Source organism: Grammomys surdaster, unplaced genomic scaffold (assembly GCF_004785775.1).
Source record: "Grammomys surdaster isolate TR1022 unplaced genomic scaffold, NIH_TR_1.0 192, whole genome shotgun sequence".
NCBI classification, from domain to species: Eukaryota; Metazoa; Chordata; class Mammalia; order Rodentia; family Muridae; genus Grammomys; species Grammomys surdaster.
Window position 1 is genome coordinate 2,263,807 of NW_021604637.1, and position 24,524 is coordinate 2,288,330.

At 42.0% G+C, this 24,524-nt stretch overlaps 2 protein-coding genes across 6 annotated transcripts in view; one reads left to right on the top strand and one right to left on the bottom strand.

The window, feature by feature from the left end:
* Positions 1-2,161, top strand: part of Mcmbp (minichromosome maintenance complex binding protein) — a 39,392-nt gene extending 37,231 nt beyond the window's left edge. For both annotated transcript variants that reach the window (XM_028769404.1, XM_028769405.1), the window contains one exon: positions 407-2,161. In XM_028769404.1, the coding sequence (XP_028625237.1) occupies positions 407-533 (127 nt within the window). In that variant the 3' untranslated portion in view covers positions 534-2,161. The remainder of the gene's footprint in view (positions 1-406) is intronic.
* A 720-nt stretch (positions 2,162-2,881) lies between these two features.
* Positions 2,882-24,524, bottom strand: part of Inpp5f (inositol polyphosphate-5-phosphatase F) — an 87,369-nt gene continuing 65,726 nt past the window's right edge. For 2 of the 4 annotated variants that reach the window (XM_028769344.1, XM_028769345.1), the window contains 9 exons: positions 24,388-24,508; positions 21,893-22,021; positions 19,547-19,664; positions 16,385-16,583; positions 10,227-10,298; positions 9,010-9,083; positions 8,439-8,567; positions 5,390-5,477; positions 2,882-4,976 (listed from right to left, as the gene is read on the bottom strand). In XM_028769344.1, coding sequence (XP_028625177.1) covers positions 3,824-4,976; positions 5,390-5,477; positions 8,439-8,567; positions 9,010-9,083; positions 10,227-10,298; positions 16,385-16,583; positions 19,547-19,664; positions 21,893-22,021; positions 24,388-24,508 — 2,083 coding nt within the window. In that variant the 3' untranslated portion in view covers positions 2,882-3,823. Of the gene's footprint in view, positions 4,977-5,389; positions 5,478-8,438; positions 8,568-9,009; positions 9,084-10,226; positions 10,299-16,384; positions 16,584-19,546; positions 19,665-21,892; positions 22,022-24,387; positions 24,509-24,524 lie in introns of those variants that run through there. The other 2 variants (XM_028769346.1, XM_028769348.1) reach the window with 2 other exon arrangements.

Sequence of the window (24,524 nt, forward strand, 5' to 3'; positions counted from 1 at the left end):
AGGAAGATTCCTGATGTCAGGCATAGTCCACCATAACAACACAAGACATGAAAAGACCCACCCAATGAAAGTGCCTATTGAGAGTTCCTTAGCAAGACCTTAGCCGTAGGACAGCCTTGCTCTCTAAGACAGCCTCCCTTTAACGCTGGCTCTTCAGGGATTTCCTTGTGAGGTCACACTAGGCCTTTGCTTTATGTGCACCAACCATATACTCTTGCCTCCCGATAGGCTCTCAAAGCTTCCCTAGTTCTTTTTTTTTTTTTTTTTAAGAGGAGAGTGAGAAAGAGAGAAGGGGGCACACACACAGAGAGACAGAGAAGAGGAAAAGAAGCAAAAGCACACTTTTGTAGTTCTTAAAGCTTTTAAGCCAACCATCCTAACTCTAGGTAATTTTTATTTAAATCAGATTTCTGTCTCTGAGCGCCGGTCAGACAACACTCTCCAGAGAACGATGGCTCAGAGCAAAGCAGCTGGAGTACTCCAGGAAGAACAGGCTTCAGCAGCAGAAGAGCGTGAACGGGAACGAGCTTTAGAACTCGGAACTTGCAGAGAATCGCAAGCTACAGCCTCTGTGCTGTACAGTTCAGAGTCCTTTATACCACACTGTTTTATAGATAATTTGTATCCAAAAAAACAATGACTTTTCCTGAAATCAAGTCTGGTGACACCTAAAGTTTATATGATTCTCTGTAAGGGCTTTTACCTTACTGGTTTTATGGAGTTTTGGAGTTTGTTTTATAATTAGTTATGATGTACAAAAATGTATTTGATATTAAAGGTTTAATAATAATGTTGCTGATCATACCATTTCCTTAGCCACAGCTACATCTTAGGCCAGACTATGAAGTGCCAGCTTCCTCTGCAATCATCTGAAGAGCTGTGTTAATTCAGAACAGGTCTGAGTGTCAAGTTCAGGAGTGTCATTTTCTATACATTTGCCACAGAAGGGGTTCCCCTCTTCCCACCTGTAACAGCACGCAGAACTAGGCTTTCCCATGGTAGTGGTTCCCAGCTTTCAGATTTCATAGACTAGTAATACCTTCCTGGGGTAGAATTGCCAATTGATTTTGCCAAGTTATTTGAGAGAAAAAAGAACAAAACACTGTGATCATGATTTTGTTTTCATAAAGGACACCCTAAGAACACGAGAGTCTTTTAATGGAATAAATACAGCTTTGTGAAGATCACCACATTGTCCTTAACTTTTCTCATCTCCTGCATCTGTCATCTGCAGCTAGCATGTTACGGGACTGAAGGGGATACTGCTCCCTCCCAGGGAACCTTGTCCAAACATGAAAAAGCGCTAGATAGGAAAGCTTGAGGAAGACATAATCTTTGGTGTTGTGTATGGAACCCTGGCTTCTCAAATATGCTGAAGAAGTGTCTCCATTGAGCTACATCCCAGCCTGTGCAGGGTGGGGACTTTTTTCATTTTCCTCATTGTTTAGCTGATTTAATGAATGTACTGGATTTTGAACTTTTAATATAAGTCACATCATTTATTAGTGCAGTAAAGGCCCATACAGTTATAGTTCTTTCCTTAGACCAGTTCATTTTGATACTTGTATTTTCAAATGAACAAGAATGTTAGTACTTATAATTTGCAAGTTAGTGTGTAGTATAATGGCAATTGTGGCAACAAGAATCTTCAGAAAAGTTAGAACCTTGCTGTTAACCTTATCTGTTGTGTATATGAAGATGAATTCAGTTGGAAACGGATGAATGCAATGGTACCTTAATTTTTTTCCTGCTAAAAAAAGGCTTACACTGACATTGCTAACCAAGGAAACCAGGGTTGGCCTTGATAAAACAAGGATTAGCCTGACAAAAGGAAGTACAGACTACTAGTTGTTCAGCATTCTTTTCCTAACCTCAAGTCTATTTTTATAAGTTAATGTAAATAATGTTCATACTAGAATTCTAACTGGTTTTCATTTTTATAACTGGTAGACAGATCTTCCTTAAACTTTTGAAAATAAAGTGTTCACATAGATTTTTGAAAATGCATTTTCTTTGTCCTAGAACAAAGTGTTTAGTTTATCTTGTCAAACTGTACCAATGTAAACCATAATTTACCAAAGAGAAGTCATAGTCTTGCTTGGTCTTACAGAAAAGTTCCCATAAATAACCCTGTCCAGTAAATAAAACTTCCAAATTTCCAGTGCTGTGGGCCGTTTTTCATGAATTAGAAATACAGGATAGCATTTCCTCCAGCTGAACTAGAAGGGATGGGAATCTTCAGCCTTTGAGAACCATCTCTCTCTTGCCTACACACACATGCTTGAGACACCACCTCTCCCTTGCCTGCACACACAGATGCTCACATCTGTAGCTCTGAGTCTGGACCAGATATTAACCCTGAGCAGGCATCAGGTCTCTTTGGAAATAACCATTGCTTTAACTTCTGTTGTCACATCTCTTCCTGGGTTGCTTCTGCAGAAACCCAAACATGCATTATTTTCCCATCTGACCTGGCTTAATACTTAACTACTCTGAAGACCCTAAAGTCAAAAAAGGAAAAAACCAGACTGCAGCATTCAGTTTTTAATGTTTGGGATTTAAAATACAGTTTTCATTTTTAAAATAGAAGAACACTTTAATTGAAAGTTCAAAACAGCCGGGCGGTGGTAGCACACGCCTTTAATCCCAGCACTTGGGAGGCAGAGACAGGCGGATTTCTGAGTTTGAGGCCAGCCTGGTCTACAGAGTGAGTTCCAGGACAGCCTGGGCCACGCAGAGAAACCCTATCTCGAAAAACCAAAAAAAAAAGAAAGTTCAAAACAAGTGTTTGGTTATAGCAAACTTACCGTTTATGAATTCTTTGACTGAAAACCACTTTTACTATTAAATGCTGCTATACAAGAAATTCTCACACTGATGCTTTGAATTACAGTGGTACTTTAATAGTTACAAGACTTGACACTAATAAATAACAAAATTGGAATGCTTATCAGTTTTAACAGACATAATGTTAGATGGAGAGTTAGTCAACTGGAGTAAGGCTCTAAAGGATGCCAGAAACATCGATGCCTGCAGAGTGCCCTACAACTTAATCTTACTCTGGGTTACAGAAGAGGTTCTTGGTGGTTAGTTACCGCATAAAACCAATTTAACCTGTACTCTGGCTATGTTTTCCCATAGTTCTAGAACCTACAAGAAATGCTAAATGTCCCTCTTGAAAGTTCAAACGACTTTTCTAGAGATCCCTAGAGTCAATAAACATGATCATATGTTCCTGCAGCAAGTTATTTTATGATGAGCAAGCCCAGATTTATTTAAAAATTTGAGAGAGAAAAAAAATAGGGAGAGATTGGGGTCAAATGAAAATACATTTTCACCATTGTTAATTCTCAACTTCAGAGAATGGTTAAGCTGCAAGACTACTTTTTTAAAAAATTTAGATACTAATGCACACTAGTATCACTAAAATCTAAATGCATAATTTCCTTTATAGAAGCAGTATAGAGGGATGAACTGACAGAGCAGAGAAATGCTAACTCCTTAAATGGGTGTCCACACTACATCTGCTTCAGAGCATCTCCCCCTCCAGACAACAGCTTGGTTTCTTTCCTGCTCCTTCCTGAGTGACACGCACAAACCACTCTAGTGTGTTTGTTATTCTGGTCCATAATCCAGGATGATTGCTTGTAGTCTTGGCTTACATATCTGGAAATGTGTTAAAGTTCAGACTCCTTGTAAAACAATTGCCAATAAACATAATTAGAATTTGAAATCCCTAAACTCAGTACAGGTTAAAGTAGCCTGATAGGTGAAAACTTCATTTTGAATTTTTAAATAAAAGCCAAAGGATTGTGACTAAAATCTAAATCTGAATTATTCGTGTCTGGCATTGTGTAAACATATTTTTAAGTTCATTTTGTTGAATTTCGTTAACCACTTCGGGTTCTGCTGGACTCTTCTGAACTTTAGCAACTGCCAAGTTTATCCCATGAGTTAGCCCAGCTTGGGTAATATTAGCAACTTGGACCATGGAGCTGCGGATCTTTGCAAAGGGAGAGACTGCTCTGCTGCTGCTGCTCTCTGAAGAAGGCGTTACACAAAGCCCTGCCTCAAGCTCCACAAGGCTGGACCCGGAGCTTGGGGTCTTCTGAGATACCACTGGATGGACTGAATGTTCAACTGACAAGAACTGTGGGCCTGTCACAGAGCAAGAGACATTTAACTGAGAGGGCCGAGAAGGCATCTGTTCAACTGATTCAGATTGGGTCTCTTCATTAGAAACACAGGTAGGCTTGTGATTTCCTTCCTCACTATTCTGAGATACAGACCTGATCTCTGACAGCTCATTCATTTTGTTCTGTGCATCCTGCACAAATCTCTGGCAGTAAACATCCATAGGCTTTGCAAAACCAGTCAATATGCGTATGTTGTCAGCAGAAGGGCTTTTCTTCAAGGGAGACTCTGGGCCTTTTCCAAGCTCACTTCCATGACCAACAGTAGCTTCTGAGGAAGCATGAATGCTGATATCAGTGCTGCTGGCAGACTGGGATCGACTGCCTAATCGAGGTGCTGAAGCAATAATTCCACAGCTCGGGAGAATGTAATCTACTGGCCCTACACTCTCTAAAGAATTGGCTAGCTGCTTATCTTCCTCTGACTTAGAGTTTGTAAGGAATTCATCAGAGTGGTACGAGTCATTATCTGAAGAAATGTCCCCATCAGACTCTCCCTGGACCTTATTATCCATCACTCCTGGGTTTTCCATGGTCTCAAGACTACTATCTGACTTCCAAAGATTGACTTTTAAGTTTGGTTTTAGAAAGTTAACTTTCATTTCAGGCTTTGCAAAGTTTCCTAATTTTCGTAGGTTGCCAATGTTCACATTGGATTTGGTCTGCTTTACTTTTTGATTTAGAGATGAAAATTTGCTCATTAAAAAGCTTTTCCCCTGGGCCAGAGAGCCTTGGTTTTGAGATCTGATACCAATGATGTCTTCATGAGGCTTACTGCTTTTCCTGTAAGTTGAAAAAGAAAAAAAAGTTAATTCCTTATGGAATCCAAAATACTGGAAACGGGGTACTGCTAACTGATAAATCCAAATAACTGGATTCTAAAACCCCACCATCCAAAAGGTGTTGGGTGGTGGATAGTGTTTTCAGTTAGGAATATAACTGAAAATTTCTAGCAGCTACCAAAAAAAAAAAAAAAAGGTGGAATTAAAAAGTTTTACTTACATACAAAATACTACACCTCTACAGATACATAAAAAGATTTGTATCTTTTTTTTTTTTTTGCACCAGGTCTGCACAGTGGTCAACTGGGACTGGCCACATTTCAAAGGCCAGAGCCTCAAGGTGGCATGAGGCAGCCATTCTGAGAAGTGCAAGGCTAAAGCATGCAGAACACTATATTCACTCTTGATACTGACCTCTCAAGTTTCTTTTCGATTATGGGAACATCCAGACCCATGGCTTGCTTGGTGATCTGCAGCATCTCTGCAATGCACTGAAGAGTGTCTGAAATCCAAACACAGCTCTTACCAGTTGCCCCATGTAGTGGGAAATATAAAAATGCACCATCTCATGCTAGTGCTGGCTACTCTCTGGCACCGGTGGTCTTGCTGCCTCCATGGCTAGCCCCTGTTCTCTTGTTACAGAGTGTAACCTGGTAAAATCAAAACTCTAGAGCCTTGTGATTTATCAGTCAGATTTATCTTAGTAAATTCTCAACCCACAAAACACCTGCACAATAAACTCAAAACTCAATTGATATAAACACAAGCTATATCCCTAGATGGGGAAAATGCACGCTACTATCATTTAATCATCTGTCTACAAAATCCCAATACTTCAGACTCCCGGGACTGTGTGGTTCTGGCTCCTCCTCCTCCTCTCTTATAGCTTCCATCTTATCTCTTCTCCTTCCTCCTCTCTGTACTCAGCCCGCCTTCCTTTTCCACTGCCCAATCACAAGCTCTCACCTTATCTTGTGCCTGCCCTCACCTGCATATAGACAGCAATCCACATTTCCCCCTTTCTGTCTAGTTAAAAGACTCTTATCTCAGATATAAATCGAGCACAACTATTACCATTTTGTAATTTATAAAGTACAAGATAGACATAATACCCAGTCCATCATTTTTGCCAATTAAATAGAACACTCTGTCATCTATCCTAACTTAAAAGACTTAATATGTTATGTCCTGGTTTAGCTTGTATACTATCTGAAAACTATCTTCTCAAATATATTTTCTCAATGTAAATAGCTTGGGTTGGCTATGAGATTATAAGTAGTCTTTCAACCTCATCAGAAATCCAAGAATGACCAATATTATCTGAAAATACAGGAAGCCTAACACAGCTTCCAGACCTGAGACAAACTGTAGAGACAGCTGCCTACAGATACAGCCCCAGTAAGGCAGGAAGTTGGAGCATCAGTCTTCAGCCTTCTAGCCCAGGATAATCTGACAGACCTTTGAAAAACAGGAATTATTTAGGACTAGCTTATTCTTTCTCGGCAGAACTAAGCTGTCCTAACCTGTAACTTGTGTCTACTGAGGCACAATACAGGTCTGCAGGAGAGAGAGGCAATTTCTGCCCAGTGGCCACCTAGCCACAATGAACAACCCCACCTGGAGGTAAGATGCTCAGCTGCTTCTTTGAATCCACGAATGGGAAGCTGTTAGGAGCAGATTTGTCTCAACAATAAATGAATAAATAACCTTAAATGTCATCTTTTGTGGATTTCTGACATTTTTGAAAAACAACTATTGTCATTAACTACCCTTAGCTATTTATAATTAAAATATCTGAAAACACTCTAACAATAAACTCAGAGCCATGAATTTGCTCACAGGCTTAAACATCTCAGATCAGTTTGTAATGGCAATTAAACAAGGACTGGGTCCAAGCCTTGTACTTTTAAATTTTTTGTATCAATAGAAGAAATGTATACCAATGAAAACCTTGATTCTGTATCAAGATAAATTCTGTACCAAAATAAGAAATTATGACTTTAACTTAGTAACTATTGTAAAGATTTCTACCAAAAGAGATTATGGCTGTAGAATCAATATTAGCTATTTCCTCCCTGTTATGACCATTTCAAAATTCCTCCGAAAGATAACTAGAATCCCAAGTCCAGGGAACTGGGGTGATGACTCTTCAAAACATACAGCCTGAAGTTAATTTGTGGCCACAGATTTAAATACTAGTTTATTCCTACAACTTACAGAAAACTGTTCCTTGCTCACTGTCCTCCACATGTTCTAGAGAATGATTTTTTTTAAGATAAAGTATTTCTGTTTTATTTGGCTCTGCCTTCTCACACCTAGTGCTAAAAACAAAGGCCATGTACTTCCTTTGCCAATGCACGAGACAAAAGCAAATAAGAGGATAAACCTGCAGTGCTACCTCACTTATAATTTCAGGATGAAGCTAGAGCAAAAATGAATTGTGTATATTATACCACTTAAATCACAAACAATGCCATCAAGCAGAATAACCATTATTTGCTATTTTTTACTCAAAGCTAACTCTGGACCATACATATAAAAGGCCCCATGCTCCAAGAGGGCTCTGACTGAAGCCCTGCTTGCAAGAGCTGGTCAAAATGTCCACAGAAGCTTTGGCTTTTTTGAGTCTGATTGGTTCCTTCAGGGCAGCTTCGCTTACATCTTCAATCTAAGGTTCAAAGCACTCGGCATTAAGCACGGAATAGGAGGCTCAGCTGTATCCCTTTGGAAATATTTGGGATGTGAATTAATAATGAACTTTGCTGCGGTCTCTCCAGACTTCTTTGCCAGTAGAAACAAGCGAGACTCCACAGCAGAGGCTGGTGTGAGAGGGAAGGGCTATCTGGAAACACAGAAGGACCCTGTTTGCTGTGGATGCAAACACCTGAAGAACGGCCACGTTATCCCATGTTTTCTTCTTTGAAATAACTATTTCTTAAATCCCTGTTATATCTGTTCCTTCAACCTTTGAGTAGAATTCACTTCTAGGATAAAATCTGCAACAGAGCTTTGGTTCCTACCCACCCCAAAGTGGTCTGCAGCAAGACAAGCCCACTGCGGAAGGGCAGACTGCCAGCTGCCACCGCCGCCGCCATCTTTGGACTCTTTGCAGAGCACATTAGATGATGATTTTTTAACAGACAAGTCAAGAGCAAAAATCTAATGAACAGCAAGTAAACATCTAAGAATTCACAGGGATCCAAGCACTGTGCTAGGTGTCAGAGCAACACCCAGGAAAAAGTAGTAGTAACTGCTGCCTCTGGAAGTGGATGACAAACACTTCCCAGCCGGTTGCCGGCACTATACACCCATTCAAATAGGAGGAGAGATCTCGAATCCCAGCTACTCCTGAGCCATCTTTCTAGAAATCAGTTGTTCTACAGTATCCCATGCAATGGACTTGTAATAAACAAAAACCTGTCACTAGATATCTCTGAAAATTTCACTATTTGCTCTTCCTCACCTTTCCCGTCTTCTTCAGGACTGCGTGGTACAGCTCTCAGTGTATGGAAGTAACCACTTGTTTCTTTACACCTGTAGTGCAGCCGCATGCAGGAGAACTTTGGTTTGCCGAAAAGAGTAGGTTCAGGACCTAATACAAATGAGTGTGTTTAAAGTTGTTTTTCATGTAACATTCTTTACTTCACTACACATATAATACCACTTAACTGAGAGCATATTTCTATTCATAATTTAAACAAGGTATAAACTTATGGCCATTTATAAAAATGTTTTCATAGTGTGTTAATCTTAGGTTTCATTATAACATTTCATGCATGTGTGTATCCTAACTATAACAGGGCATCCCTGTGTTGTGCCCTCTGTTTTATCATGAAACATGATTTTATGAAGCCATAAGAACATCTCTTCAGTTGTAATTGTTTAAACTTTTTGATTACTGGAGTTCTCCTCAAGAGGCACAAGATGAAAGCAACCATACCCATTTTTAGTCTCTAAAGAAGAGAAGAGAAGTCTGCCATCCCAGATGGCTTGGGGCATCCTCTTCTGTGGTTAGTTAATGTGCTAGCATTTACCTATTTCTATTTTTTCCAGGTCTTCCAGGCTCAGCCGTTGATACTGGTTTACTTTATCAACTTCATCATCATAACTAGGGAAAGGGAAGTACAATGAAGGTTAAAAGCAAGTGTTTTGGCTCAAAGCTGAGGTGTCATGTTACAAGATACCACGTGCACTTAAAATCTTTCCAGCATGCATTCCAGAATGAAGTGAAACATAAAAAGTATATATAAAATAAGAGGGACAGCCCACCACTCAGGAGGCGGAGGCATGTGGATCCCTGTAAGTTCCAGACCGGCCTGGTCTACATAAAGAGTTCCAGGCCAGCCAAGGCTACATAATAGAGAGATCCTGTCTCCAGAGTAGGAGGGTGGGAGGAGATAGTAACATAATTTAACAACTAATGGAAAATTTTACATACAAAAGGAAATCAATTACAAGGCAAAAATAATTTCAGTTTTATAAACATAAAATGAAAACAAACCTAATTAAAATGAAAACAATATACACTGAAACACTTTAGCTAAGAAACATACAGCACATGGGTCTGAGACCCCAAATCAAGGAATAAAACTGTCATGACTGTGTCAAAGGCATGTGGAATGACAGGAAAATGGCAGCTTAAACCAAGCTGAAAGTAAAGGGGATAGTTTACTCAGAAAATACATTAAATCTGCATCTTGGATAGCTCATGGAACAAGCAAGCACTTCAGCTTTGGTAGTGGCACAGATAATTGCCTTTTTGGAGATGGCGCTAATAAACCACCAAAGTCACATAATTGATCATATGCTTGTAACCAAGGAGACACTGAAAGTCGCATAATCATATGCTTGTAACCATGGCAACACTGACGTGTGTGTGTGTGTGTGTGTGTGTGTGTGTGTGTGTGTGTGTGCGCACATGCGCGCACACAAGCTGTGCATCTGCAGAGCTGAATCATTCAATGGCAAAAGCTGCAGGGAATTCAATGTCGAACAATGGGGAAAATACAGTAAGACAAGCCATGACACATGGCCTCCATGAGTAAAAGGAAAAAGTATGTGTAATGCCCAGATTCTGATGAATTCCAAGTAATACTAAGCTAAAACAGTAATAAATAACTCAAATTTTGAAAGATTATTTAAAGGGCTCAATGAAATCTCATATACACATGAAGACAAAAAAATGTTAATAATTCTCAAAAGCAAATGTTTTCCCAAACAAGCTAAAAGCTTTAAATCAATGGCAACTTACTAGGCCACATAATAGGCAGCGTTAGAAAGCAGCAGCAGCACGTCCACGTCTCTGTGAGCAGCATCAGTGAGGCTGTGCAGATATGATACCTGATAAATTATTTTTATTCACATTTTTTACAAGCATATTTCTACTTACAAGATTGCCCAGAGGAACAAATGAAAATGAAATGATTGTACTTCTGAAGTTAAATTTAATACAAAAACAATCTATATCCATTGGGGGTGGGGGGACCCTTAAACATCTCTCCCTACTCCCGCCATCAGGAGGGAGCAGACTTAGGTAATGAAGAGCCAGAGGGGAAGGGGGGTCTGTTCCAGACATGACCAGAAGGGGGAGCAGTTCTCAAAGGAAAAGGGATAATGTAAAAGATGTTGACAGAGGTAGGGCTCCTGGGATGAAGAAAGAAACGTGACACCCAAGGGGAGATCATATGTTAACTCGCATTTGCCAGGATTCAACATAGCATACTAGACGCTGAGCATGATTCTGCACTCCTAGAAAACAGCTATTCTGAAACAGTCTTAGATAAACGAAACTGTTGTGAACATGAAGGCAAGCCACGCTCCATTTTCCTCACTATAGATTTCACTTGGCTTTCAAGGAATGAGTAAGCACTGCCTTATGGCCATTGTCGCATTACCCCACCACCCACCCACTATGCTCCCCCTCTCTGTCACACACACACACACACACACACACACACACCACCACCACCACCACCACCAAAACAGAATAGAATTCAGGTGAATTGTTAAACCATTTTAAACCAAGACTATAGTAAAATGTACATCTTGAGATGCTTCTGATAAAGACATGGCCAAGGATTAAAAGATACAAATAATCAACAAGCAGATAAAAAATACAATAATCAACCCAGACTCAGATGACAATTTTAACCTAATTTCTACTCTGGCCTGGGTAGCCTTTCCAGCCAAGTTGATAAACCCTAAATTCTGATTGTTGATCTTTGGATTCCACCATAAGATTTTCATGCCACAGGATCTCAAACCCATCTGCTGGCTCTTACTATTATAAAAATAGTAGCAAAAACAAACAAATAAGAGACCCAGATAGGAAAGATCAATTATAGGTGGAACTTGAAGAACGGATGAATGTGCCTGGGAATGAGGTCACTGTTAGACGGCACTGCCGAGAGGTTTTACCAAAACCTTTACTTCGGTTTTCTGCATCAGCACCACCTTGTTGCAACCCAAATTCAACAGTTTTAATCTGAAATGATTTCACCTACACTCTAGACCTCAGTGAATGAACGGAAGGAAGCACCTAATAAAACACAGACTGATTCTGGCAGCCAGTATCTGCGTAAGAGAAGACCATGAATTCGGAGATCCTGGCGGCATAGCAGAAAATGGCATAGAATGACATGAAAAACGAAATCGAGCTTTACGCATACTTGCTGCACTCTGAAAACTGCTGCTTGAGCCAAGCCACGCCACAAAAACTACATCACAACACAATTTTTACATACACAAAAAAATCTAATTTACAGTGTTACTTCCATCCTGGCTGCCAATTCTAGAGTTAGTATTTACATCAGTCAAAAACATTGCGTCCTTATTTAAAAGCATCTGGCACGAAACAAGCAGTCGGATGTTGTCAGCCCTAGTCCCCCTCCCGCCCCATTTCCACTGCAGTCTTAAGTGCAGTAAATAATCCCCTCCCGGCCCATATACCCACCCCCTTACCCTTTTAAAAAAGAAAAAGCACATTTGATACGAACAAGGAAAACAAAAAACCCTTATGTATAACTCCTCCAGCCCCTGCACTGCAGCTCCTTGCAGCTACCCTAATCATTTTTGTTTTCCCGCCACTGTGGCAAACCTTCCTTCTATACTATAAAAACAAAAGTTGCTAAAACCACATGCAGCCCAACCACAGAGACAACTGTCGCATAAAAAGGCTATCTTCCGGAGACATTAACATCAGGCTTTGGAAAAGAAGTAATTTACAGGAAAAATACTTTAACCATAAGTCCTGCAAAAAGGAGGCCATCAGACTTAGCTTCCACAGCATTGGCAGCTGATGCGCAGCTGGTGGGGTGGGGGATGGGGGGGGTAGGCTGTCGATGGGAGCGTGGCATCCTTGGTCAGTACCGCACCTCGCGCCTGCAGAGACTGGCACTGCGGACTCACTTCCGCTGCGGCAGGCTGCCATCGCGCATGCTCATTGTATCCTACGCGTCCCAAGCCCTCGAAGAATAAAGACCCCAGCTGGTGGAGCTGTGGATAGGAGGGCTTCTGGCTTGCGCCTTTCCCGCAGCTTGATGGGCACAGGATTGCCAAGCTGCTGTTTTTGCCGCACTCCTGCTAGTTGTAACACCCTGCTGTGGAGAGATGAACAGGGCAGAACTGACGTTTCTGCAGGTGCTCTGGATCCTGTCCCCAGCTCTTCTGGCTCCCTTCGAACCTAAGCTGCTTTCCAGGAGCTAAAGTCCAGCTGGTCTGTGGCAACTGAAGTGGCCAAGAGCACAGGTGGGAAGGATACGCAGTTGAGGAGGGCTGCTTCCCTCCCGTATCTGCCGGAATGAACTGTGAAGTCGGCTGAGCGCTGTGTTGCCGCACTGCGTACCTGCCGCGGCACCGTGCCGCTCTGGACAGTTCTCACTGCTGCTTCTGGTCTCCACTACGTAAGGCTGCTCCGGTAAACTGCTTTCAAGACAGTTTCTTACCTTACCGATTTTGCAGAATTCAGCAAAATCTGCTGCACTGCCGTAACAGTCCTTAGGATAATGCATTACTGCAGTACTTTAAAAATACAAATACCGGGCTGGAGAGATGGCTTAGTGGTTAAGAGCACTGACTGCTCTTACAGAGGTCCTGAGTTCAAATCCCAGCAACCACATGGTGGCTCACAACCATCCGTAATGAGATTGGATGCCCTCTTCTGGTGTGTCTGAAGACAGCTACAGTGTACTCATCAATAAAATAAATAAATAAATATTTAAAAAAAAATACAAATACCACAATAGCACGGAGAATAAAACATCAAATGTTTATGTAAAGACACCCACTTCTGCATTTGCACAGTCCTGCCTTACTCCCCAGTCCCTAGTCTTAGCCCTGGTCTTGAAAAAAACCAATTATGGCTCAAGGACAAAAAGACAAAAGCACTGGCGTTAGTACCACCAGAAATGGCACTTGCCATGCAAGTCTGAAGACCTCTGAAACAGGCACAGTTGTGTATGGACGGACACATATACACATGCACACGTGCACACACACACACACCAATAAGGAGGAGGAAGGAAGAGGAGGAAGAAGAGGAGGAGGAGGAGGAGGAGGAGGAGAAATGCATTGTTGGTGGTGTCACTGAGTAACAAATTCCCTAGAAAAATCAGACTGATCTCAAAATCACTTTGACCTGCCTGCCTCTGCATCTCAATGCTGAGATTAAAGATTATCCCAGCACTTCTGGCCTAAATACATTTTTTAAAAACAAAAGCTACCGAACTAAATTGGGTGATGGAGACACACACCTTTAATCCCAGCACTGGAGAAGCAGAGGCAGGTGGATCTCTGTGAGTCCAAATTCTGTTCTATAGAGTGAGTTTTAGGACAGCCAGGGCTACACAGAGAAACCCTGTCTTGAGGTTGGGGGAGGACTACCAAACTATACACTTCAAATAGGTGAACTATAAGCTTTATAAATTACATATCAATAAAATTATTTTAGGACTGGGGAGATAGCTTCATAAAATTCTTGTTGAACAAATATAAGGACCTTAATTCATGTCTCAGCACCCACGTGCCTGTAACCCTAGCACTTTAGGTGGGGCAGCTGGGGAAGATGGGAGAAAGACTCTAGGTGGTCAACCAGTCTACCAAAATTACAAACTCCAGGTTAAAAAACATTGTGTCAAGGGAGAAGTCAGCTGCTGAGACGGGGTACAGGCACCTTCTACTAATCCTGACAATCTAAACCCAATGCTTGGGTTCCTGTGGTTGAAGAACTGGCTCCCAAAGTAGCCCTCCAATTATATGCACACTATGGCTTACGTATTTGCACAAAGACACACATACACAATAATATTTTATAAGTCAGGGTGATGGTGTCAAATGCCTTTAATTGCAGCACTTGGGAGGCAGAGGCAGTTGGGTTTCTGTAAATTCAAGGCCAGCCTGGTCTACAGATTGAATTCTAGAACAGCTACAGGTACACAGAGAAACCCTGTGTCAACCCATCCCCATCAAAATTTTTGTATTTTAATTTTAGAAATCCATCAAGGAATGAATAGTTGAGGCAAGCACATGGTGACTGCTGAAGCCTCCAAGTCAATGCCGTGCAGCCACTCCCACAGCTACATTGTCCTCCACCAGGTACCCAGCAGTTCTGGATCTGGTTCTGCATTCAGTTAGCAAGCATACAATGATTCTATAGAAAACTCAAACGTCCAGAGTATGTTTCTCATGGAGAAAAGGGGAAAACACACACACACACACACGCACACATGCATGCACACATGCATGCACACACACGCACAAACACCCTTAGAGATGAAAGAAAAACACCAGTGTCACATTTAATGAGACTGCAGCATCAAGGGATGACATCAAAGGCAGATGACAAGAATTACTAAGAGATATCGAAAAGCTTGTTTAATAAGATGGCGGCAACTAAACCCTCAGATTGGCATCTCCACGGGGAATGACCCTCCAGAATGAGATGTGAAGGTGTTAATGATCCACTCTCTGAGAAAGTGTCACCTCAGAACAGGCAGAAGAGAGCACTGGGAACCATGCTGGGACGCCCTCCTAAGCCCATAGCAAACCTAAAACCTCCTAAGCCTTCAAAAAAGTTCTTACGCCTCCTATAAAACTAGAGGATAAAACACAGAGGGATGGGCTTTATACAGCTCAGGTGGCAGCAGTGCGTCTGCCTGTCTAAAGTTCAGGAAGCTTTAAACCATGGGCTTGCTTGTGTGTGCCTGTAATCCTAGCACCTGGAAAACAGGAGGCAGGAGGGGGGCAGAAAGCCAGTCTCTACTAAAAAGTGACTTTGACGCCAGTCTGGGATACATAAAATACTATCTCAAAAAACAAACAAACAAACAAAAACCAAGCACTCAACCTACTTGAGCCAAAATGTGATCAAGAAACTACTGGCTCTAAAGTATTAGTTCACTTTCTTCCCCATCAGCCCCTGCATCCCAAAGCCTCAAAGAAAGCAGTTTCTAACAACAGTAACAGATTGGGGGGTGGGGGGTAGCTGGAAAATGGCCAAACACTTCAACCACTTCTGCAATGCAGCCTGTCTAACCTGGTCAACCTAGCAGAGAACCTTCAGGGGCCTGAGTCTCCGGAGAGTGTCAGTCCTACAGTCCTGGGTGTCACAGAGGAGCAGACCAGATATCTGTTCCAAGAGTCTGCAGCAGCTCTGATCCTCTGTGCCACAGTCACTACTGGAACAGCAACAATCATTCCCTCACACAGCCCCTTTGTGCTGGGTAGCAAGGGAGCTCCAGATGTGCCTCTATCGACCCGAGGCAGACTCAGCACTAAAAAGCTGACAAACACACCCAGTCTGGCTTACACTAATGTCCTAGAGGAAAGAGGGAGGAACAGCAGGAGCTCTGGCCAGTGAAACAGCAAACGCACAGTCCCATAACCATTTTTGGTGACTGACCATCCAAGGAAGAATTAGAAGACACACCATTATTATCAGGAAGAGAAGTGAAGCTAATAATGAACTGGAGACTAGTCAGGACACCTAACCCAAGGCCTGTTCCTGAAGACGACCTAAGGGACAAGAAGATGTATATTTATGTCTGGTGACTAGTTCAGGAAAATGAATGTGAAACAACAGAAGCCTAGTATGGATCTTTAAGAAGCCACCCAAAGCTGGGCTTTGGGAGTCTTCCTGCCTCAGCCTCTAAAGTACTGGGATTATAACTGTGAATTACTATTCCAGGTATGAATTTTTAAAAAATCAAGTATCATATTTAAGTGTTTCTTCTCATGGCTGCCATGTTTTTTCAGCACCCCTTAACTACATACTGAATGAGAGTGTGCCTTGCACTGAAACTGCCATGCTTGATGCAGTCAGGTCCACACATTATGACAAGAGCCAGTGTTAATGGTGACAACTTATCAACCCAGAAGATGAGGCAGGTTGAGTCCTAGACCGCTCCAGCTCACCTGGGGTCACAGTCAATCAGAGCCCAGCCCCCGTGGAACTTCTCATCTCCGGGCAGCAGCAGCTGCATGTAACTCTGTAAGAGCTGGCTGATGAGCTCCTGGTGGCTCCTCTGGGTCTCCTTATGCAAAGCTTCGTGCTCCTTCTCCTTGGTAAATATGGAATAAAGATCTTCTGTCACTGGAATGCCTTGCATCAAATCTAGGGTAGAAAGTGTTAACACTGTCATCATCTTAGCTTTACTAATGTATCTTCTAGAAAACAAGAGATTCTGAGACCTAAAACAACAGAACTCATCTTAGAAAGTAGAGGCTTAAATCTTTTCCCCCTTAAAGCACGCTCCAGTTTTTAGACTGGATACCAAAAATATAACTAACAAAAGAAAAAACAAACCAGATGTCATCAAAATTACAAACTTTTGTGCTTCTAAAACCATTTCATGGGTGAGGAGACTTGGCTTTCCCTGGCTTCCTATGTGCCATCCCTGGAGTTTGGTGACTATTAGCCATGGTATCAGCCACTTCCTACTCTGTACCATGTGCAGCACTGTGTACTTTTCTCACAGGCTCTGCCTTATTTATTTCTCTCCAGCCCCTGCATGTGAGGACAAATATTTCAAGATGGACCTCATCTCGGACATGAACTTTATACTGTATACTTGGGTGATGTGTTCTGATTGGTCACAGCTTGTGCCTAATAAAAAGATAGTACTCTGGGTAACAGCAAACATAATCCCCCAGGACATAGTTCAGTTGGAACAGCTAACACATAGAGAGCACATGGGACTAAGGAATATAAAGCTTTCACTGACAGCAGCCTACCCTCTGCTCACACACCCTGCAGAGGACAGTACTGCTCATGAGGCTACAGGTGAGACCAACAGTCAGCACAGACCTGATAATGAAGGGACTGGCCTTCTGGGTCTCATGAGAAGCCAGCTCAACTGATGAAGTCATGTACATCACCCAATCATCAGTGGGAGATACTGTCCACCTGCTAATGAGGGGCTGGCTCCTGCCTGCTTAGAGTACTTTTTTTTTTTTTTTTTGGTTTTTCGAGACAGGGTTTCTCTGTGTAGCCCTGGCTGTCCTGGAACTCACTCGGTAGACCAGACTGGCCTCAAACTCAGAAATCTGCCTGCCGTCCAAGTACTGGGATTAAAGGCGTGCACCACCACTGCCCGGCAGAGTGCATCTTTAGTTAGTGTAGATTCAAGGGAAACTAGGGAAAAGCTCAATGGAAAAGATCTTAAAATGAATCTGATGTTATTTTGTGTATGTGATTTTTTAATGAAATTTGAGTTTTTCACAAATTCCATTTCAAACTGCATTATCAAGAAAGTGAAAACATATGAGAATATTTACAACTGTTCATCTTGTGGGGGAGTTGCACACTTAATATACAAAGAACTCCTAATAGCTCGGCAATACAAAGTATATCCAATTTTTAAACAAGCAAAAATCTTAATAGATGAGCTAACTTCCTCCCTATGGGGTATGCACCTAAAGCTGTAATAAACCATTAGAGTCCATTCCTTATGGACATTTTGGACGTTGAGATCTGAGGCAGCTTATGGAAAAGAAAATCTGCTGACCACTGGCCCCACAGACTCAATGAGCTTCTTCTACTGCTTTTGGCCTCTCCCTCAATCTTGAGGAGAGCGAACATCTGAGCAGACCAGGATGAATAGACAGCTGAACTGTGACAGGCACAGAATCCAGGTTCTTTCTCAGTGACGTAAGTAACTAGGTACATTAGCCAACGGAAGCAAGACGTCTTTTTTCCCCTTTGAATATATTACTAAAATCTAAGTCTCAGACAGATGTGGTTCACACCTTAGGTCTGGAACTCAAGAGACAGACAGGTAGATCTCTGAGTTTGAGATCAGCCTGCTCTATGTAGCCAGTTCCAAGGTCAGCCAGCAATATAGGGTTGAGATCCTGTTTTTTTGTTTTGTTTTGTTTTGATTTGATTTGATTTTTCAAGACAGGGTTTCTCTGTGTAGCCCTGGCTGTCCTGGAACTCACTCTGTAAACCAGGCTGGCCTCGAACTCAGAAATCTGCCTGCCTCTGCCTCTGCCTCTGCCTCCCAAGTGCTGGGATTAAAGGCGTGCGCCACCACCGTCCGGCTGAGATCCTGTTTTAAAACATCTAAGACTCTAGTTACACTATGTACTTCTTATTTCTGACAAATGAATCAAACCTTCTGTTTTATTTATGGAGATTAAACCCAGGGTCTCACATTTGCTAGGTAAGTACTCCAAAACTGAATTACAATCCAGTTATGAATCTACTTCCTTACTTTAGATTTTCTACCTAGAGTGTAGCTAAGGTTATTTTACATGTGCTAAAATAATCAGGTGAAAGAAACAGATTTTAAAAAATATTCTTAGCCGGGTGTTGGTGGTGCATGCCTTTAATCACAGCACTTGAGAGGCAGAGGCAGGCAGATTTCTGAGTTCAAGAGTTCGAGGCTAGCCTGGTCTACAGAGTGAGTTCCAGGACAGCCAAGGCTACACAGAGAAACCTTGTCTCGAAAAAAAAAATTATATATGTGTGTGTGTGTGTGTGTGTGTGTGTGTATTGATTCTTAGGGACCACAGATCATCTATGTCATATCTGTTTCTAATCCAGAACATTCTACTTTCACTTTAATCCTATAAAATAATTTTTTCTTGAAAATTAAATAAACATGTTAATGTAGGAATTTTATGGGCATTCTACCATTCTGCTTCTTCTTCTAAACAGTAGTGAGTTGGTTAGGATAATCAGTAATTCCTGCTAAATCATGATTATGGAAAAGGATGGTGTATTTGTATGATAAATGAGCAGCAGGGAAAGAAACTCCTATAATTCCATGGCTTGAGCAAGCAGAGGACCCACGAGCATGAAGACTGCATGCTGAGAGTGTGGGTCCCGCAACCCACACGCCTGCAGCCTCACCCTGCTTCCCATTACTGGAGGAACTACTGACTGACACGTACGTAATTATACATTCCTTTGTTGTTCCAGCCAAAAACATTTGTCAAATGCCAAGCTTGTGAAAATTTGAATTTGATATATTAGAGACACAAGTACATTACAAAACATGACACATGCAAGAAGCAGAATTCTACAAAATATCACTCACTCACAGAAGGAAAGAGCAGCCTCCTGTTCCTTACCTATGACAGCTTGCCTATAAGCATCCTTGAACCGACTGAGGTAGTACCTATTTGCCGAGTTAACTCCATCTTTCATAACTCCTGCCAACTTCCTTTCTCCTGTTCTTGTAAAGTCACCCTATCAAAGAAAAGGTAATTGTGGAAATTTATTCAAATGTAAGAGTGTTCTCAAAATTCATTTGGAACTTTCAGTTCGAGACAAGAATTCCACAGGCTTCCAAATTATAAATTTAAAAAGTCCTAAGTATTGTAGTTAAATAAAACATGTACTAGTATTTGACTCTGATCTAAGCTTGTCAAATAATTATATGTAATATTTATTCATAGCATCAAGCCTTCTGTTAGATGGCCCTTTAGGACAAAGCTATTCCTACTAACTTGTAGAATTTCTGGAATTTCTAAGTCCAAATCAATTATATAACAAACACCAAAAAGATAAAAAAGATTTTTCAGAGCTCATATTGGTATAATATTCAAAACAAAAAAAAATGCAGGGATAGGAAAAGATTTGAGACAGTTCACATGTAACCTAGACTGGCCTTACTCTGTAGCCAAGAATGACCTTCAACTCTCAATCTTCCTGCCTCCACGTCCCAAGAGCTAGGACTACAGGCATGTACCACCATAGCCAGCTTTCAAATGGTCCCCACCATCATGATGATAACAGACTAACCACCTCTGAAACTATCAGCCGGCCCCCGATAAATACTTCCTTTTATAAGAATTGCCTTTGATCACGGTGTTTTTTCACAGCAAGTTTTAGGACACAGGTTTGTTGGAAATTAAATGTAGGAAATTTAGGAAAACCATATTGCCAACAAGCTGGCCATTTTCAAGGAGTTCAGCAATATGTACAGATAGAAAAGCATGCATGTGGACTCCAGAGAGCTCTAACTCAGAGGAAGAAAATAAGATTGTGTTTGGATAAGGATTTATGGAGCTTATTTTCCTTAATTATTAAAAAAAATGTTTTTTGAGCCAGGTGGTGGTAGCACACACCTTTAATTCCAGCATTCAGGAGACAGAGTCAGGCTGATCTCTCTGAGTTTGAGGCCAGCCTGGTCTACTGTGAGTTCCAGGGCTGACAGGGCTACACAGAGATACCCTGTCTCAAAAAAAAACAAAAGAAAAATTTTGTAGGTCTGAGAATATGGCTCAGTAATTAAGAGGACTGGCTGCTCTTGCCGAGGGCCTGAGTTCAGTTCCCAGCACCCACATCCCACGGCTCACACATGCCTGTACCTCCAGTCCCAGGGGATCCAGCATCCCTTGGCTTCCTCAGGTACCTAAATATATGTGATTCACATAAACTCACAGAGACACACAGACATACTCCAAGATGGCTCACACTGGTAATTCTAGCTGAGGGTGTACAATGCCAATATGGCCTACACAGAGGCCCTGTTGTAAAAACAAAACAAGTTTTTTTATATTTATTACTCAACCAAAACCTAGAGCTGATGTCTGTTGAGCCCTTGGTCCCACTTTTGGTTTTTGCTGGGAATGCGTTCCAGGCCTCACACATGCCAGGCAAGTGCTCCACCAACCAAGCTACACTTTGTTAGAAGAGATATAGCCCCAGGTCAAATAGGCTCTTGAAAGGAAATCAACGTAAACTTAATTTAAACTGACTCAACCACTTCCTACTGCCCATAAAAAGTACCCATAAATTGAGAATTTGTTACCAGGGACTGTATTTACATTTCTATGAAGCTTTGTGGCTCTTCAAAAAACTTAATTTATAATAACAAAAAACTAATAAAGCATTCCTTCAGCACATAATGTCAGAAAATAGTCCCAGCCCTTATAAGCTTATAACAATCTGTCACAGAAGGCCTGGTGTTTCCACTGAACAACTAGTGGAACAGAATGGACAAGTGACTGCCCAAGGTTGTACTGAGTAACAGGCAGGCTTAAGAGACACATTCAGAGAAGACAAAAGAATCCCAGGATAGGTCAGGTCCTAGTAGACATGTTTTGTTTGTATACAGTTTTAAAATGGATGCACAGCCAGGTATGGTGGTGCACAGGGAGGCAGAAATAGGAGGATCTCTGAGTTTGAGGACAGCTGGGCCTACATAGTGAATTCTAAGACAGCTAGGGCTCCACAGTAAGGAAAGACACTGTCTCAAAATAAAATAAATTCACACAGAACTTCAGATTTCCAGATTCCCTTCAACAACTAGAAGATAAAGCAACATAGAACCTCCTCAAGAACACCAGCCTTCTCCAGAGACAGAGCACTCCTGCTCAGGCCTACACAGGCTACCTACACCTGATCTGACAGCACACTCCTGTCATAGTCAGACATTCCAGAAAGAAGTCAAGTACGAAGAGATAGTTTACCTTTAGAGCGGCTGTCCCAGCATACTGCCTGCTGATGGAGTCACCGTTGTTAGCCCACATTATCTGGTAGGTCCGATTACATTTCACAGGTAGTGGCTGCTCTGGGGGCATCACACCTAGTTTTTTAAGCTAAAATAAACACATTATTTTATTATTATTTAGTGGGTAAATAATATATGAGAAACCATAACACGAACTATGTACTATAAAAAAGGAGGGAAAGCTGACATAATTTAGGACCCTTGTATAAAAGAAGTGTTTTCAGATTTTATTTCTTTAACTATAGGTTGAGAACATGTGGAGGTCACAAAACAACTTTCAGAAGTCACTTCTCTCCTTCCACCATGTGTGTTCCAGGATCAAATTCAGGTTCTCGGACTTGGTGGCAAGTGCTTTACCCACTGAGCCATCCCACTGGTTCCCTCGGGCTTTATTTTTGAGACAGAGTCCTGCTATGTAGCCAAGGCTTGCCTAGAGTTCTGGACCCTCATGACTCAGGCTCATGAGTGCTGAGAAGACAGAAGTGTACCAACACAGCCAGCTCAGACATGTTTTTAAAGATAAAGCACTGCCAGATGTGGTGGTGCACACAGTTAGTCCCATCACTCAGAAGACAGAGGCAGGTAGATCTCTGTGAGTTCCAGGCCAGGCAGGGGTACATAATAAGCCCTGTTTCAAAACAATTATTATTAAATAAAGAAAATACTGCTACAATTACTATAGCTGAATAAATGCAATATTTACAGTGATTTTTTTAATGTGTAGGCCAGTACTACTATATTTTGCTTATTTTAAATGTGCCTAAGAAGTGAAACCAAATACCAGAACCACACGAACAAATAAACATGCGCAGCAGGTGAGTAATAAGTGCCCAGAGAATCATAACCGTGTGCCACGGCAGAGTTCAAGGGTTGTTCTTGGTAGGTGGGGCGGGGGGGAGGCTTGTTTTGTTTTGTTTTAAATGAATTATCTCATTTACTCATCACAACAACAACAACTGTGGGGCGGTGGGCTATGAAAGGCAGCTGGGTACCTGGTTGAGCACAGGCTTTAAACCCCGGAGACACTCAGGGACGGTAGGAGTTTGGCCATGCTCCTGGGTCCCTGGCTCCTTTCACATAGCTACAGCCCCCCCAAAGCTCCCAAAGAGAGGTCTGTGGCCATCTGTCACATTGGAAGAGCACCCCAGGCCCTCCCACATGTAGATAAGCTCTCAGGCCAAGCCAATAGGAGGTACTTGCTACCAGACCCTGACCCATCCCAAAACTGTATATAAGAATCCTTTTTTTTTTAAAGATTTATTTATGCATTATATATGAATACACTGTAGCTGTCTTCAGACACACCAGAAGAGGGCATCAGATCTCATTACAGATGGTTGTGAGCCATCATGTGGTTGCTGGCATTTGAACTCAGGACCTCTGGAAGTGCAGTCAGTGCTCTTAACCACTGAGCCATCTCTCCAGCCCAAGAATCCTATCCAGAAGGAATAAAGGTGTGCGAGAATTACTCTGTCATCTGAGAGCTTCTGTCATAAGAGCTGTAGCACTGCCACTTGGGAAGAGATCTGCTCTCCCAAAACACCTTCAGGAGCTTCCTCACACTCCTTGCTGGCTTGTCAGCCTCTCACTGGCTCAGCTGGGCCCAACTCAGCACAGAGCGACCAGTACGCACTTGGCCAGGTCAGAGATCTCCGTGGAAAGCCTCTGGTACACAGGCCCACAAACAACAACAATGACCTTGTATTAAAGTTGTTAAGACTCAGGTTTGAGGAGGTTTCTTGGAGTCAACATCTTCCACATGGTGAAGACAGAGCTTAAAGTCAAAAGCCTTTCTGACTAAATATACTTTAAAAGTATATCCTCCAAGAATTGTCACAAGGCTCTGTGGGGACAGGGAAGCAAGCCAGAACTACAGTATATGTGCCCACCTTGGGCGTCACCAGGTGTTAGAAGACAGAAAGACCTCAAGTGGAGCACTGAGGTAACAACCAACCAAGGGGAGCAACAGCCGCCACCCACAGAGCTGGGGACAGGGGAAGGGACCAGTGAGTCCCAGAGAGCCATCCGCTAACAGGCAAAGGGCTTTATGGCTTCCCATCCTTGATTGAGGTCTCCTCTAGTTCCCGCCACTCCCTCCCAGCCCTCCCCTCCCCCCCATCTCATACTCCTGGGGCTGGCTAAGGCCCTGTGCAGACTCCCAGCCCAAAATACAGGGCAGGTTTGAAATTCAGAAGACAATGGAAAATAAACACATAATATCCCCAACAGACTTAAAATGTCTGCAAGTTGAATACTTAAGAAAATGCTACCACATCTACTTACTTCTAAGTTACATTTCTCAGGTTTTTATTTAACAAGAATATTTGCATGCTAAAAAATGTTTCACAAAATATTTGAACTTTGAGAAGATATTTCACTATTTACTTACACATAAAGTTTAAACCATTTTAAGTTTTCAAGTGAATATTTGGAATCAAAAGGACTCCAGATTACCTGCTGTTCCATGACCACTCGAGCTATGGCAGCTTGGACCACGTTGGTGCGATCCAGGCAGTCCATGCAATTAACTCGGAAAATTCCTTCTTGCTTACATATTACACCAGCTTGATCAACCCTTGACAAAAGAAGCA